The sequence below is a fragment of the Lacerta agilis genome, chromosome 9 (assembly GCF_009819535.1).
Source record: "Lacerta agilis isolate rLacAgi1 chromosome 9, rLacAgi1.pri, whole genome shotgun sequence".
Lineage (NCBI taxonomy): Eukaryota > Metazoa > Chordata > Lepidosauria > Squamata > Lacertidae > Lacerta > Lacerta agilis.
This window is the reverse complement of record NC_046320.1, coordinates 38,976,907-38,992,912: the sequence shown is the minus strand read 5'-3', so window position 1 is coordinate 38,992,912 and position 16,006 is coordinate 38,976,907. Positions and strand designations below refer to the sequence as shown.

The 16,006-nt window shown below is 39.0% G+C and overlaps 1 protein-coding gene across 2 annotated transcripts in view; it reads left to right on the top strand.

Moving 5' to 3' along the window:
* Positions 1–6,380, top strand: part of GAB1 (GRB2 associated binding protein 1) — an 80,246-nt gene extending 73,866 nt beyond the window's left edge. For both annotated transcript variants that reach the window (XM_033161064.1, XM_033161065.1), the window contains 4 exons: positions 2,612–2,705; positions 3,309–3,432; positions 4,580–4,699; positions 6,209–6,380. In XM_033161064.1, coding sequence (XP_033016955.1) covers positions 2,612–2,705; positions 3,309–3,432; positions 4,580–4,699; positions 6,209–6,367 — 497 coding nt within the window. In that variant the 3' untranslated portion in view covers positions 6,368–6,380. The remainder of the gene's footprint in view (positions 1–2,611; positions 2,706–3,308; positions 3,433–4,579; positions 4,700–6,208) is intronic.
* The last annotated feature ends 9,626 nt before the right edge of the window (positions 6,381–16,006 follow it).

The window sequence follows — 16,006 nt, the reverse complement described above, 5'->3', positions numbered from 1 at the left end:
TTCCTGCAGCCCCAGAATCTGGAATATGTGACAAAGAACAGCCCCTTTAGATAAATGCAGAATGTATTTTCCTCTCCACTAGGTAATAAGAATCAGAGGAAAAGGCTTTCACTGTAGACCATTACTTTATGACTAACTTAAATCCTAACACCTTCTTAAAACTGAATCTTGTCTCTATCTATGGTACCTGTGACTAATGACAGCTGGAAGTATAATAGAAAGGAACATGAACATTCTATGATCTCTGAGGGAAACTTATTCAGAGATTGTTCATAGTCTTTCTCTTTCTCTCTGTCTGAGACAGATGTATACTGTATATCATAGCACTTACATTTCCATGGACTTACTCCTAGGTATGTTTGTGTAGGCACAATTTAAAATTCCTGTGAAGTTCACTGACGTCAAAATACAAAGTATACATTTGCATGTTTATACTTTCAAATGATTCAGAGAACTTGTTAAAAGTGCTTCACAGTAATGATGTTTCCCATCATCACACGAACACTTTAGAATCTGTCTGAGGGTTTTAAGATGCTTTTAAATATGATCTGCTACTTCTGACTGCTCTGAAAACTAAGTGCCTTGAAGTAATGAAAGCTTGTGAATGGTGCAGCCCCCTACTCTGTTGGGCATTTGCAAAACAGACCCCTGTTATCTAGTCTCATAAATACTGAAAAGTGCTTAAGGCTGTACTGCTACATAAACATAGCTAGGAATAAGTCCCATTGAAGTCAGTGGTTCTTACTTGTAATACAGTCGTACCTTCAAAGTCAAACAGAATTTGTTTCGGAAGTCCATTCGACTTCTAAAACGTTCAGAAACCAAAGCATGGCTTCTGATTGACTGCAGGAAGTTCCTGCAGCTAATCGGCAGCCGCAGAAGCCCCATCGGACGTTCGGCTTCCAAAAATAGTTCACAAACTGGAATAGTCACTTCCGGGTTTGCAGCATTCATGAGCCAAAACGTTCGAGAACTAAGCCGTTCAAAAACCGAGGTATGACTGTAATAATAATAATTTTATTATTTATACCACAGCCACTCTGGGTGGCTTACAACATATCTAAAGTTATAATAAAAACATCAATTCTTAAAAACTTCCCTAAACAGGGTGATGTACTTATGAGTACAAACTCGGTACTTATTAGGTCTGTCAGAAATACCATATGGAGATAATTTACTGTATGTGACTGACCTAAGTGCTTAAAACTGTTCTTTAATCCTAAATAAACTAGCCTGCAGATATACTGTACTGCAATGAGTCCTAGAAAGGTGGGATCAATTTCGGGGAGGGTGGTTATTGCAGGATAAGGCTGGGGGTATAGGGTGATGTGCAACTAACATGCTCAGAGTACACACTGAAATAGATTTCAACGGGGCTCCTCTGAATATGACAAACATTGAATATTACCTATAGCTATTCATTTTGTAAAATAGCAGTTATGCAATTTTAATATGGACTGTGTTCAATTGCCAAGAAGTATTGCCCTCTCCCCCAAACTAGCAGAGCCTTAAGATGGTGTTACATAATCATGCTACATCAAGACAATTAAAAAAATGCACCTGCAAGATATAACTCTGCTTGGTTATATACCCCAGTGACCCCACCCTTGAAGATCTCAGGCCATGAAACAGTGTGTAAATTTGTAAAGTAAATAAATATGCAGAAAGGCAGTGTTTGCATTGACATTTCATTCTAAACCATGGCTTAGCCCTATATGCGTAAGCAGGAAGGAGCTGCTGCAAATCTCAGGCTTGTACATTCCCCATCTCTTCCTCTTCCTGCATGGTTGGGTGAAGGACTTTGGCAGCATTTAGAATCCTGGCTTGTTGTATCTTATGAAACAGAGATCATGGTTTGAAACAACTTCTAGTGTGTTTCAAAACAAGATGTTTTGAAGTTGGGTTGTTTTGAAATTGACAAAAGTTTTAAATGGTTTAAAATAAACCATTAAATAAATAAGAGTTTATTTTAAACCATGATCTCTGGATCATAAGTCTGGATTCATGCAAAGTAAAACTAAATTCTACTGAACTTCTCCTGCTACACAAGAGTGGAAGGGTGAGCATTCAAGGCTCAAAGCTACTTCTTCCTGTTAATGCACATTAATGAAACCTATTAAATTCTGCATGTGTAAGAGAAGACAAACGGACCTGAAGAGCTTACATTGGTGCAAAGAAAACCCCTTTTCTTCCTAGTTTCTGCAGCAAAGCAGTTTGTGTACAAAACAGCAACCATGCTGTTTTATGTGAGAGTTTGACTCAGTTTAGATTGTTAATGACTCACTGTGGTCACAAGAGCCTAAAAAGGTGAAATTTGGAGGCACTTCATAGATTCGTACATTAACGATTCTAAATGTAGTAATTGTTAGCTGTTTACATCATTCAATTAGCAGTAGCCATTAGTTAGTGTTTGATAGTAAACTGAAAGTATATATATAAAACTCAAGTATTTGAAGAAGCTCTCTAATTTTAACACATTCCTATTCTGAATTATTTCCTCACCGACCTTAAAATAATGGGAATTGCAATAATATTGTAAGAATTCCTTTTGAGGAACTGTAGTTCTTTCCTAGTACATTATTTTAAAAAACTTGTTTGCTTCTTTATATAGTAAAACCAGCACCACTAGAAATAAAACCTCTCCCTGAATGGGAAGAATTGCCAGCTCCAGTTAGATCTCCAATCACCAGAAGTTTTACACGAGAGTAAGTCTTCTCACCCTTTTAAGAAATTAAATATTTGCTTTTGTGGATGTGTGTGTATTATACAAGTAAACCTTTGGTGTGAAAAGAAGCATTTCACCCCAATTCTATGCATGTTTGCTTATAAACAAGTCTCACAGTGTTGAGATTGTGTGTTTTGGGTTGGTGTGTTTTTGCAGCGTAAGACTACTCATGTTCATTCAGAATTACTTCCTAACATGTTCAATGCAGCATATACCCTAGTGCAGCGATGGAGAACCTGTTTTCCTACCAAGGTCCACATTTTCTTGGTGTCTTGGCATCTTGTCTCACAACCTGAGACACACAAATATATGTCGCATTGTCAAAAATGGGATTTTTAAATTACATTTCGATACTGCTGTAATGATTATCATCTCTCAGTCTGTTCCTCTGTTTGGTTATTACTGAGGTTTTTATTGTATTTTATGTAAGCTTCATTGAACTTTTATTTATTTTAAAAAAGGTGTGGTGGGGAAGTATAAATATTATAGATAAACATTTTAAACAAATATAATAATACAGCTGCAAAGCATACATAAGATGGTTCCAATTTTACTTTTTAAAACCAATGTCTCTTTATTTTAGTTCCTCCAGGTTTCCTTTGTCTCCCCGACCAGATTCAGTCCATAGCACAACTTCCAGCAGTGATTCACATGACAGTGAAGAGAATTATGTACCCATGAATCCAAATCAGTCCAGTGATGATCCAGTATGTAGTTTTATTTTAAGTACTCTTTACTGTGCAGCTCTTTCTAAAATGATGCCACGGACCTAATCTGCACTATACATTTGAAGTGGTATCATACCACTCATCACGACTTTTTTTGGGGGGGGGAGGGGAGGCACTATACCACATGCTCTGATAACTTCCAGATTGGATTATTCTCATGCAGTCTGCATTGGGCTGCCCTTGAAGATGACTCAGAAACTTCAATTGGTCCAAAATGAAGTGTCCAGATTGCTGGCTTGGGTTCTTCTCAGATTTCATATTTCCCATGTTTTAAAACAGTAGCTTTGTTTGCTGGTTCATTTCTGAGTCCAATTCAAGGTGCTCACGTTAAGTGTTTAAAGCCCTAAATGATGCAAGGCCCAAATGCCTGAAAGACCCTCTCCTTCCCTCCATGCCATCTTGGGAGGTAAGATCGGCAGATGTTGTCCTCTTGGTTGTTCCACTGCCCTCAGAAGCTCAGGGTAGGGGGTGGCCCAGGAGAGGACATTCTCTGTGGCAGCCCCTAAGTTGTGGAGCTCCCTTTCCACAGAAGTGTGTCTGGCACCTTCCTTATATAGCTTTTGGTGAATGCTGAAGATGTACCTCTTTACCCTGACATTTGACGCCTGAGATGATAGATAGATAGATAGATAGATAGATTGATAGATAGATAGATTTGGACCCGCCTTATTTCTGTAATTATTAGCTGTTTTAAACTGTTTTAAATATTGTGTAATATTACATTAATATTAGTGTTGTATTTTAATTGTTGTAACCTGCCCTGGGACCTTAGAGTAAAGGGGCAGGGGTAATAAAGGGTAGTAGTAGTAATAACTTTCTACACCCTTAGCAAACTACAGTTCCCATAACTTTTTGAGATGAATCCATGACCTTCTGAGGTATGATACTGCTTTAAAATATATAGCACAGATAGAGCTTTATTAGTATGGGACACAGGTAGTTAAACGGTTCAAGAATGACATTTTTGTTACCTCATTCTCAGATTTGCTTATATTCAGGGCTGTGTTACAAGGCATGTTGCAAAATGCGATGTATCTAGTCAGTTTCTCACAAGCCATGCAGTGAGCACTACATTCCATTAAAGTTGTCACCGTTGCTGACTTAAACGTTTTAATTATAATTTCAGGTTCTGTTTGGGAGCAGCAGTCTCGATGGGGGAAGCAGTCCTATGGTAAAACCTAAAGATAAGCAAGTGGAATATTTAGATCTGGATTTAGATTCTGGAAAATCTACCCCACCTCGCAAGGTAAACAAAACTGAGTGGTTTATTAGTGACAATATAGGTGCCTTTCTGGGGCTAACAAGACATGTTGCTAGAGGTTCCCTGGCACACTGGCAGAAATGTTTCACCAGTATAGATTTTCTTCCAGCATTGTCAGACTGACAGAAAAGGGGGAAATGAGGCACATGGAGTGTGGTTGTGCATACACCACATAACACAGCCCTTGCCTTGCCTGCAAAATTGTTATAACTACAACGAATCAGTGAAATGGGCTACTATAGTTCATTACCTCCCATTATAGTCAATGGGAGTGAAAAACTCCCCTTCTCAGCTGGGCAGATTCATATCTGGCAGTCATTGTGTCTCGGGATTTTCTTTTTCCATCAAGATACAGGTAAGTTTTTGTTTATTAAATTGTCCCAGGGCAACTACTTATTTATAGGAGAAAATGCTGTACAGTGGTACCTCGGGTTAAGAACTTAATTCGTTTCAGAGGTCCATTCTTAACCTGAAACGGTTCTTAAACCGAGGCGTGCTTTTGCTAGTGGGACCTCCCGCTGCCAATGCGCCGCTGGCGTGCAATTTCCGTTCTTATCCTGGGGCAAAGTTCTTAACCTGGAGCAACCACTTCCTGGTTAGTAGAGTTTGTAACCCGAAGTGTCTGTAACCCGAAGCATCTGTAACCCAAGGTACCACTGTATTTCATATTTGCTTTTTCATTCCTCATTACCACATCAGAATTAATATAGCTTTAAGAACTAAATTACTTTGATCATCAGCCTCACTAATTAAAATTGGCTTCTGCCTATTAATACTAAACTAGCTCCATCTACCAGTTAAAACTTGCCACTAATAATCTAGCACAGGGTTTCCCAAATTTAGGTCTCAAGCTGTTTTTGGACTACCGTTCCCATCATCCCTGACCACTGGGCCCTGCTAGCTAGGAATGATGGGAGTTGTAGTCCAAAAACAGCTGGAGTCTCAGTTTTGGGAAACCCTGTGGAAAGCCATGGAATCTTTAATGTCACCTGCCATTATATTGCTACACTTAGGCTTTTTTTGCAGCCAATTTTCTACATACTGTACCATGTTTTGAGGACAGGTGAGAGGTGTTGTTTTAATAAAAATGGTAGGGCGCAAATAATTATATTCACTGATACGTTTGTCTTCCATTTTGGGGGGACCTGAGTTTCAATGAGTTGTCCCTTGGACACTCTCACTGGAAGAAGTGGGGGAAGGAAATATGTGCAGATTCTTCCTTTCCCCTGCAGCCCCCTGAAAAGCTGTTCTCAAGAGCTGGGGTCTCCCTGGAACAGTGTAGTTGATGGTTTGAGGATTTGCCAGTGCGGGGTGTGTGTGTGTGTGGATTAGCCAAAACTGCCCCCTCCTTCCCTTGCTGGGAGACCCTGCTGAATCTTAGTTCCTTCTGCAAAGAAGTCTTATCTTTTCATGAAAAGGATGCTCTGAAGCCAACCCATAGACTTGTATCAGCTTATCTTGTTCTTACCCTTTTCTTCTTCATTTTGTCTCCAGAAAAAGAGCAGCGGTTCAGGCAGCAGTGTGGCAGATGAAAGAGTGGATTATGTTGTAGTTGACCAGCAGAAAACACTAGCGCTGAAGAGTACACGGGAAGCTTGGACAGACGGGAGGCAATCCACAGAATCTGAAACGCCAATTAAAAATGTAAAATGAAAAAAAAAAAGAACCCTTTTGTCATCCTCCTCAAAATTATAAAAAGAGCTGCAATTATGCCATTAACTGATGGAAGAGTACTGGACAATTCTTGAATGATTCTCTCTCTCCCCCCCCCCCCCCCGTTATATGAAAATCAAGGTGATACCATGAGATAAAACAGTAACCTGTGGCATCTGGGTAAATCATACAATGTAAAATAATGTGTAAAATAGTGTTGCTTAGGTCCCGGAGAAGTTTTGGCCTGAAGTTAACACATTTGTAGTATTACAATGTCTTATGCACTTTCCCCCCGTTAAAATATTGGTTCAGCTTTCCCCGGCTAATGTACTTCTAACACCTTTTTCTCCCAACACTACTATATTTTATAGCATTCTAGAAAGTAAGCTACTTATGATATAGAAATCAAGGTCTGAAGTGCATTTTAACAGCTCAGAATTGAATTAATAAAAAAAAAAGTTTCACAATTTTAATCTACTTGAAATGTCAAGAGATGATTTGTTAAATACCTATGTTTTATATTTAATACATGCGAAGAATATTTGGAAGTCTACAGGTTACCTTCCTAACAGACATGGCTATGACTTAATAATAGTCATTATTGGTTTTAGGATCTACCCTTCTGTCTTATGCAATATCACACCAATACTGGAGCTCCTATTGGTAGTTTCATTTGTGACAGTGTTCATTGTTCAGCGAGCAAAGATTCTGCAGGGAGGGATCTTTCGTACAGAAGAATTAAACTTCACATAGTCCTGCAAATCACTGATGGGGTGCAGTAATGAGTAACCTTACACTTCATTTGCAAACCATTACTTTTACATTATTTACAGAAGGTAGGATCTCTTGAGATCAGGTACGTACATAGCACTATGGTGCTAACACACTTATCAGGTTTAAACAACGAGTTTTATGTTTTCTACTTCTACCAAGCCTTAATATTGGTTTTCAGTATGAAAATTAAAGAGACAGTTTGACATTCTCTGTTTGTAGTACTAGAAAATACTGTGATTTTTTTTTTTAAGTAGAATTCAGATGGAAATACTATGAGCGTTATTCACCATATTCACTGTAGATCTGTTGAAATCAATGGACTTAATGTCCAGTGAGCTCAGTAGTTCAACTCTGACTTGGTAGGATGTCATCCTAGGTCTTGACACCATAGTGCTCTTTTAATGATCCTTATTATGACTAGTTTCCTGCTTGGCCTTATATTTAAATTCCTATGCAATTGATATCTCTTAACATTTTGTGTTGTTGTTTTTAAAGAAAGGTGGTATGTTGAAGTGATCTCATTTCCTCTCTCCTTTTTTTATAAAGTTCTTTCCCCAGGTACAGAGTCCCTATTGAATACTTTGTTCTATTAATTATCTACCCCTCCTTCAAATAGCAGCCTCCCCTAAATTAGAAACCAGATTTAGTTGCAAGGAAGAAAATGTACACCTTAATCAATCCATTAATCTTGTTATAATGGCAAATTACTAATTCATTCTCACACGGATGCATTAAAGAAAATTCTTCTCCATACCTCCATACCTCTTGAGTTGCAAATGAACATAGAACATAGAAATGCATTAGTATTGTTTTAATGAATGCTGGCCTTAATACTGTGCCTAATTTCCTGTTGTCATCCCCTCAATAGTATGTAAATTGTCTTTATTCCTAACATGGTTTCTTTTTAAATTAGAAATATTTTGATGTTTTCAATATTTTTTTTTGTAAAATAAAAACTAAACACGTTTCATTCTGAGATGAATTTTAAATAAATTCAAGTTGTTCTGGTTAGTATGTGTGCAGTTGTTGTCTGAAACTCACAAAACAGCAATGTATTTACAAAGCTCTTGAGTTGCCAATTTCCGGTGCCATTTGAATGTGGATTATTAACCCAGCCCAGAAGTTGTGAACCATCTCAAAAAGATGATAGCAACAATGGCAGCATTGTATCCAGTCTTGTTGTCCTGCTAGCATTATTTTCTGTTTGAACACTACCTACTTTGGCTCTATTTTCTCAACAATCTTTACAGCTTTAAAAAGACAAGCCCATTCATCACTTGGACAGGCCACCACCTCGTTTTCTTACTGATTAGGTGGTTATGAGATAACCAAGGGGAGAAGGAAAGATTGAATTGAGGAAACAACAACAGCACTTCCATTTTGCTGCCAGGGGAAGCACATTTTTAAAACAAGGCCTCCCCATACCTTGGCTTAATGTGGATTGTGAAGCCTTCATGTCTCTTTGAATCCACCCCCCCACTCCACCCCTACCCCCCATCCATGCAGTGTTCTCCGACTACTGCCTACCCACACTTTATCCTCCCAAAATCTGAGGATTCCCTATGCAGTTAATGTAGCTCTCCTATTCAGATTTTCAAAGTGTAGGGCTTCACATTCCACATCAAATCGAGGTATGGACAGGCCCTTAGGTAAATGCAATGAGAATTCTTTTTAATAATCAGAATTTTTGAACAAGAACTTATGGACCGTATAAACAGTGGTGTCCAAACTTTTTTCAAAGAGGGCCAGATTTGATGAAGTGGAGGGCCGTGAGGGCCGACCAATGGGCCAACCAAAGTTGTTAAGCTTTTCTAGGATTGAAGTTGTTCAGCTTTTTTTAAGGGTTGGAGTTGTTGAGCTTTTTTAGGATTTTACCCCAGGAAATAAACTGCCAAAGGGGCCGGATTAAACCGACCGGTGAGCCAGATTATGCCCCCGAAACGGACTTTGGACATGCCTGGTATAAAGGATAGTGCACTGAAAGGCATCACCTGTCCAAACTTTTCCAATCATTTTTCTTTTAGCTGGGACAATCTGGATTCTACACAATCACGTAGATTTTTTTGCAGGAGCAGAAAGCATTTATTCTCATGCATATCAATTTCTATCGTTTCATCTCTCCCTACCAGCTGTATGCCACTGTCACATTCCACACAGTTCCAAACGGTTCCCCCAACCTCAAGAAGGGAACAGGTTGCAGTGGAACAGAGCAGCCAGGAAAGCCCCATAATGGGCCTCATTGGGGTTATAGATCTATGGTCCTACCTAAGTGGAACTTTTTATTTTTGCTGATAGGCCTGGAGTACAGAGTGCCTTACATTCCCAGTAATAGCAATGCTTTCAAATGATGACAGTGATGTAAATTATGAATTCAATTAGTACTTCCTCAACTACACTCACACACAATATTTCGTTTGAGGGTTCGTGGAGACCCAATTCCCTTTTATATTGTCAGTATAAATACAAGATTTATAATAGGAAGAGGAACTTTGTGTACATACCGTATTTTTCCATCTATAAGACACCCCCCTATTTTGGGGGTCTCAGATTTAAGAAAATGGGAGATGTATCTGTGTGTAAGGCACCTCCTAATTTTTGACATTACTTTTAGGGGGGGGGGGACCTAGTCTTATACACAGAAAAATATGGTAATTTCGATTGCATGCAAAGGAGAATACGTAGCTTAGCTCTTACCATGATTTGTATTGCTAATACTATATACGCCAACCTCAAATTCAGAATTAAAAAAATAGGGAAGCTACTGTTGAAAACAGTTGTTGTTAATGGTATAAGGGTGTATTGTTGATCACTTTATCCATGGGGTGTGACAACAGTTTTAATGTTTTACAAGGCAACTGGGACACATACTGAAACTTCCACAAGACTTAATTCAATATGCATATCAGTTGAAAAGAATTAACTCTCACTGGCATCAACATGGAACTATATATATATATATTTGTGTGAATCTGCTCACCTTTACTGAATACTCAGAATCTACAATGCATGTAACACTAAACCAAGCATTGGGTTAGTATGGTAGCAGCAGGACAGAGAGAAGCAGCAAAGTGGCTATGATTTTCTTCCTGGGGACCTGCACACTTGCTTGTTTTTGCTAAGCCACACCACTACTGCCCATTGTGTACAGTAGCATTTTCTAGTTAGCATTTACCAAGCTGTCTTATAAGGAGGTAGCAAAACAGAAATAGTAATTATATCAGATTATATACTTCATTGAGTCAACCACTTGTTTACAACTTTACCAATGAAACTGAATATGTTACATGGCTACTAGTCTGGTGGCTGCTCTCAAAATGAAGAAAATGGATAGCAGATTATGTAAAGCTAAGAACATAGATCAAAACGAATTATATTTGCAAATACTACACATTTGGATCTACAACATTGTTGTTGAAATATGAGATCCTAGTAATTTCTCTTGGCGAGACCTAACAGCCTACTATTTAGTTCTTATTTCAGTCAGTCCCTGATGCTCCAAATACATCCACAAAGTCATGATTGGTGGTGAGCTCCCTCTTCTGTATGGCAGTGGAAGGAGGCCTCCTCCAACATCCCTGTAGATCAGAGCTTTCCACACTTTTCATGTTCGTGACACACATGTCGCAGTGCATGCACTCCATTTGAATGGGAATGCCCATCAACTTTGTGGGGGCCCCTAGGAGTTGGCTCCCATGTCCACCAGTATCTCCTCTCCTTTGTGGATCATCCATTCTTGAAATGGATAAATACCAGCAATTTAGCCAATGAAACATAATGTATAGGTTATGAGATCTTCCAAGAGGGTTCAGCCCATCACAAAAGTTAGGCTTCATGCTTCAGTGAAGGTTAACTGGCTAGTATGCTTTTAGGTACAAAAACTTTCGAGGCCCTTGATAACCAAGCATCTTGCAAATTTCGAAACCTGAAAGAATGTTAACAGTTGTGCAAATATCCCTTCCCTAACTAGATCTGAAGGCATAGGTATTCAACCAGTGGTGGAATTGAGGTTGCTGGCCTCAATGATTTGGCAGGGCCAAGGGAAGTGTGGGAGGCAGATTTAGGGGTAAAGTGGGTTGGCAGGGGGTGGGATGTCATCAGGATTAAGCAGCCCATTAGACTATTTTGAGCCAGAGTAAAAGTAAAAATAGCACATTCCTGCCTGCAGCAGTATAAAAATCTAAACAAAATAAAAAATTCTTTCCAGTAGCACCTTAGAGACCAACTAAGTTAGTTCTTGGTATGAGCTTTCGTGTGCGTGCACAATCTAAGTTAAGGAAGATACCATCCAGTAGCCAAGCCCACCCTGCCCATTATGTCAAACCCAAATTCCCGAAATAAACATAATGAAGTGGCCACATTTTCTTACCTTGCCAAACCCTAGCCTAAACCACTCTTTGCAACAACAAAGAACAACAGCCATAACACCTGCTTTTTAAAGTATTCTATTGCTTTTTCACATGTAACAAACATAATTTAAAATACAATAAACAATAGCAGCTAGTCTGTCATTTATTGGAAAAAAGGAGTAACAGGAGCTTAAAGTTAGAACCCATTTATAATGTCTGTTAGAGACTCGAATGCAACAGGTCTCTCCAGATGTTTTGATGGGTCTGGGTAGGTTGTCTCGACTGATCCTCAGGTCACAAATGAGTGGATGCCAAGTGTTGTAGAAGGATAAAGGACTCACTTTGCCTCTGGTCACTCTGATCGGGCACATCCAATTTCTCAGCCAAGGCAGTGGACCACATCTAAGCATACTATGATTCTATTGCAGAATGCCAACCTTTAGCTATTTCTAAATGAACAACTACCAGCGGAAATGTCAGCATCTCCCGAGGAGATAAATGTTGATTTGATTCATCTATTATTCCTAGCAGGGCTAAGAAGGGAGTTGGAGATACCTGGGTTGTTTTGACATCTTTCTCAATTACCTTCTAATGCTCACTGACCTTGGATTCTGTTTCTGTAGTATTCAGAGTCTGCAAGTTGCTTAGGTTTTACTTCAGAGTCTTCCATTTCTCTCAAGGTCATTCTTTGATTTCCCATGACTTACTGAATGTAATTAAAATTATTTAACTTGAAAGTACAGTATGATATGTTTGGCAAAAGCAATTACTTTTAAAACTTATTTTATTTTCCAGCATAGTGAACATCTGCCTCACATCGCAGCTAATTTTAGAGGCTACTCTGCTGCGATGATGGCAGCAAATGAATCTTACTTCTCTGCCACCACGGAGTCAGTGCAGTGCCAGCCAGCAAAGCTTTTTTGAGTGGTATGGGGCTTAACATATCTGAAGCAAGAAAGAATCCTTGGAGGCCTGCTGTGACCAACACTTATTTGAAAGTTGCTGACATCAATTCTAATTTAGGTTGTTTCAATGCTAAGACTGTGAACACAACATACATTTAAAGCACATGACTTCCTCAAAAGAATCCTGGGAACTATAGTTTGTTAAATGTGCTGGGAGTTGTAGTACTATGAAAGGTAAACTCTGCTTTCCAGGAAATGTTTTTTCAAGGGAATAATGTGATTTAAATGAATGGTGTATACAAAGCCAAAGGCTGCCTACATGTTATCAGCTTAAAAGGCAGCTTTTTAGTCTTGCTTTTTATCGATATGGATTGAAGCTGGTTTGGGGAAAATGTGTCAAAATACAGTATTTCATTAGAAACGACAGGATAGATCTCATGTGGATTATCACTAATGTGTACACCACTTCCCAAACCAGCCGTGGGACCACACAGGATGCAGAGTAAGAGTGTGTGTGCACAGCCTAGGTTTTCTCGGCATTACTAAATATTCTCTCTTCGGTTTTAAGCTCCAAGTGGAATTAAAGCAGCAATTCCACACTGCAGTTAATATTGTAACTTATCTCCTTTCACACCCAGCAATGCAAATGGTGATAAGGGAAAATGGGGATTGTGCATGTAGGGCAGACCCTCCAAGTGTCCCTATTTTCCAGGGACAGTCCCTGATTTAGAGAAGCCGTCCAGTTTTCTGATTTGATCCTGGAATGTCCCACTTTACCTTAGGACGTCCCTATTTTCATCAGATAAATGTTGGGAGGTATAGTAGGATGTTTTTTTTCAACGGAGAAATGTCAGAGCTAGAGTAGGGGGGTGAACACGTGTATAATTTGAAAGGATGGTTAAGGAAAAAGAGTACAGGAAGTGAAATTAACAACTATATGAAGCTAGTAACAGCTGTCATCAGAGGATCTGAAGTGTCATCAATATGTGGATGATACCAAGCTCTATCTCTCTGTTCCATATGAATTAAGAGAGGTGGCTGAGGTGCATGGCTTATTGGCAGTAGTGGGCTAGATGTGGGCCAAGAAGTTGAAGCTGAATCCTAAAACGACAAAGGTGTTTTGTGTCCCAAGTTCTCATATCTGGGAGGTGAGATGTGACCTGCTCACCTTCTCTGTCTCTGGCCCAGTGGGAGAGCACCAGCAAACAATGTAAGCTAACAGAATGGCAGTTGCCGCTGGCTGCTTGCTCATCTGTTCTTTCTCTCTGAGCTGTGATGGAGACTAGGCCCCAAAGCAGAGGGAGAATTAGTGGGTGACCACAGGAAGAAGGAGAGAGGCCACTGGGGAATTTTGCCAATGACCCCCCCCCCCAAAAGTCAAGCTGGCGCAGCAGGTGATTTTTGTTAATATGGGAGAGACACTTGGAAACTTCAACTAATCCAGAATGTGGCAGTTAGACGGGTGACTGGGAGCAACCACAGAGACCACATAACACTGGTCTTGAAAGACCTACATTGGCTCCCAGTATGTTTCCGAGCACAATTCTTTTCATATATATAAATATTTTTATTCATTTTATAAGATCTAAAACATAAAAAACAAGTACAAAAACAAACCCAACACAAACAACTCTTATATCAACTTCACATTTTTTCTTTAACATCTTAGGGCAACTTCGACCTCCCCTTTCTTGGTTTCATTTTCATTGTTCTTTTAGCAGTTTCATAAATTAAAAATATATTCATTATCATATTTAAACACATATTAATTTGTTACCCCTTATAAATTCCTTTAATCATTTATTTAAATCATTTATACCCAATTTAATACCAGAAACCTCTAATTACTTCCCTAGGATTTCAAGAAATTTAAACATTACAATATTTTTTCATATAAATTTTGAATTTCTTCCAATCTTCGTGCACTGTTTCCTCCCTCTGATCATGCAGTCTCACTGTCAGCTTGGCAAGTTCCATAAAGTCTATCATTTTCATCTGCCATTCTTCCACTGTTGGTATCTCCTGGTTCTTCCAATTCTTTGCGATTAATAGTCTTGCTGCTGTTGTGGCATACAAAAAGAAAGTATTGTCCTTTTGGGGGATTTACTCCCCTATAATTCGCAAAAGAAAGGCTTCTGGTTTCTTTAGAAAGGTGTCTTTTAACACCTTTTTCATTTCATTATAAATCATTTCCCAGAAGTCCTTTATTTTGGGGCACGTCCACCACATATGAAAAAGTTTCCTTCCTTCTCTTTACATTTCCAGCATTTGTTATCTGATGTATGATACATTTTAGCAAGTTTTACCGGCGTTAAATACAATCTATACATCATTTTCATCATATTTTCTCTCAGAACAGTACATGTAGTAAATTTTAAACCTTTCTTCCACAACCTCTCCCAATCTTTCAACATTATGTTGTGCCCCAAATCTTTAGCCCAATCAATCATAACAGATTTCACTTGTTCATCTTTTGTATGCCACTCCAACAATAAATTATACATTCTGGAAAGTTTTTTTACTCTTAGAATCAAATAATTCCATCTCCAGTCTGGATTTTTCTATCTGAAAACCTGTATTTTTACTGTCTGCTTTAAACAGTTCATTGATTTGATAGTAGGCCTATTGCAGCCAATCTGCCAATTTGTCTTTAAGTTTATCATATTGTTTTAGCTTACATTTATTATCATCTTCCATCAATAAATCACTGTACCTCAACCAATTAGTTTCTATGTTTAACTTTTTCTGGGCCTTAGCTTCCAAAGGTGAAATCCACCTAGGTGTCTTGCTTGCTAACAAATCTTTATATCTAATCCAAACCTTAAACAATGCTTTTCTGATTATATGATTCTTGAAACCTCTGTGGGCCTTTATCTTGTCGTACCATAAATATGCATGCCAACCAAACACATTGTCAAAGCATTCTAGGTCCAGTAAATTGGTATTTTCCAACATGAACCAATCTCTGAGCCAGCAAAGCCTGAATGGCTAGGAGTGCCCTTTCCAAATTACTTGGCTGCTATGTGGGGACTCAGAAAAAGCCACAGAGGCCTGTTCTTGTCCTGTTTTTTGGTTACCCTAACTGATGCCATTTTGCTTCTGTAAAAAACTCCCTGCTTTAGAATTTAGGAGGCTGAGCCACAAATATGTGAAGACCAGATAATGTTGCTAAGTGATTTTCAGGAAAACCTCCCTCTGCCAGGCATCTCTCCCCTTCAAGGTCTCCAGGCAGGGTGTCCTGTTTCAATCAGCACAAGGAACCTCGAAAGGGGGGAAGGGAGGGGTGATGCCTATAAAAAGTATGAACAAAGGCTATTTGGGGCGGCTTCACCATCACACTCAGCTGAATAAACGAGTGATTATGGGAGACCAAGGCAGCTTGGGCCTGGTTAGTGGACCCCAACAGCTATACTCCATCCTTTGGTAACTTCGAGACTGGATAGTTGCAAAGGGCTCTATAGGGGGTTACCCTTGAAGATGACTTGGAAACTTCCAACTGATCCAAAATTAAATGGCCATATTATTGGCTGGGATCCTATTTAGATTTCACATAACCTGTTTTAAAACAGCTACACTAGTTCCCAGTTCATTTCCAGATTCAATTCAAGGCGCCC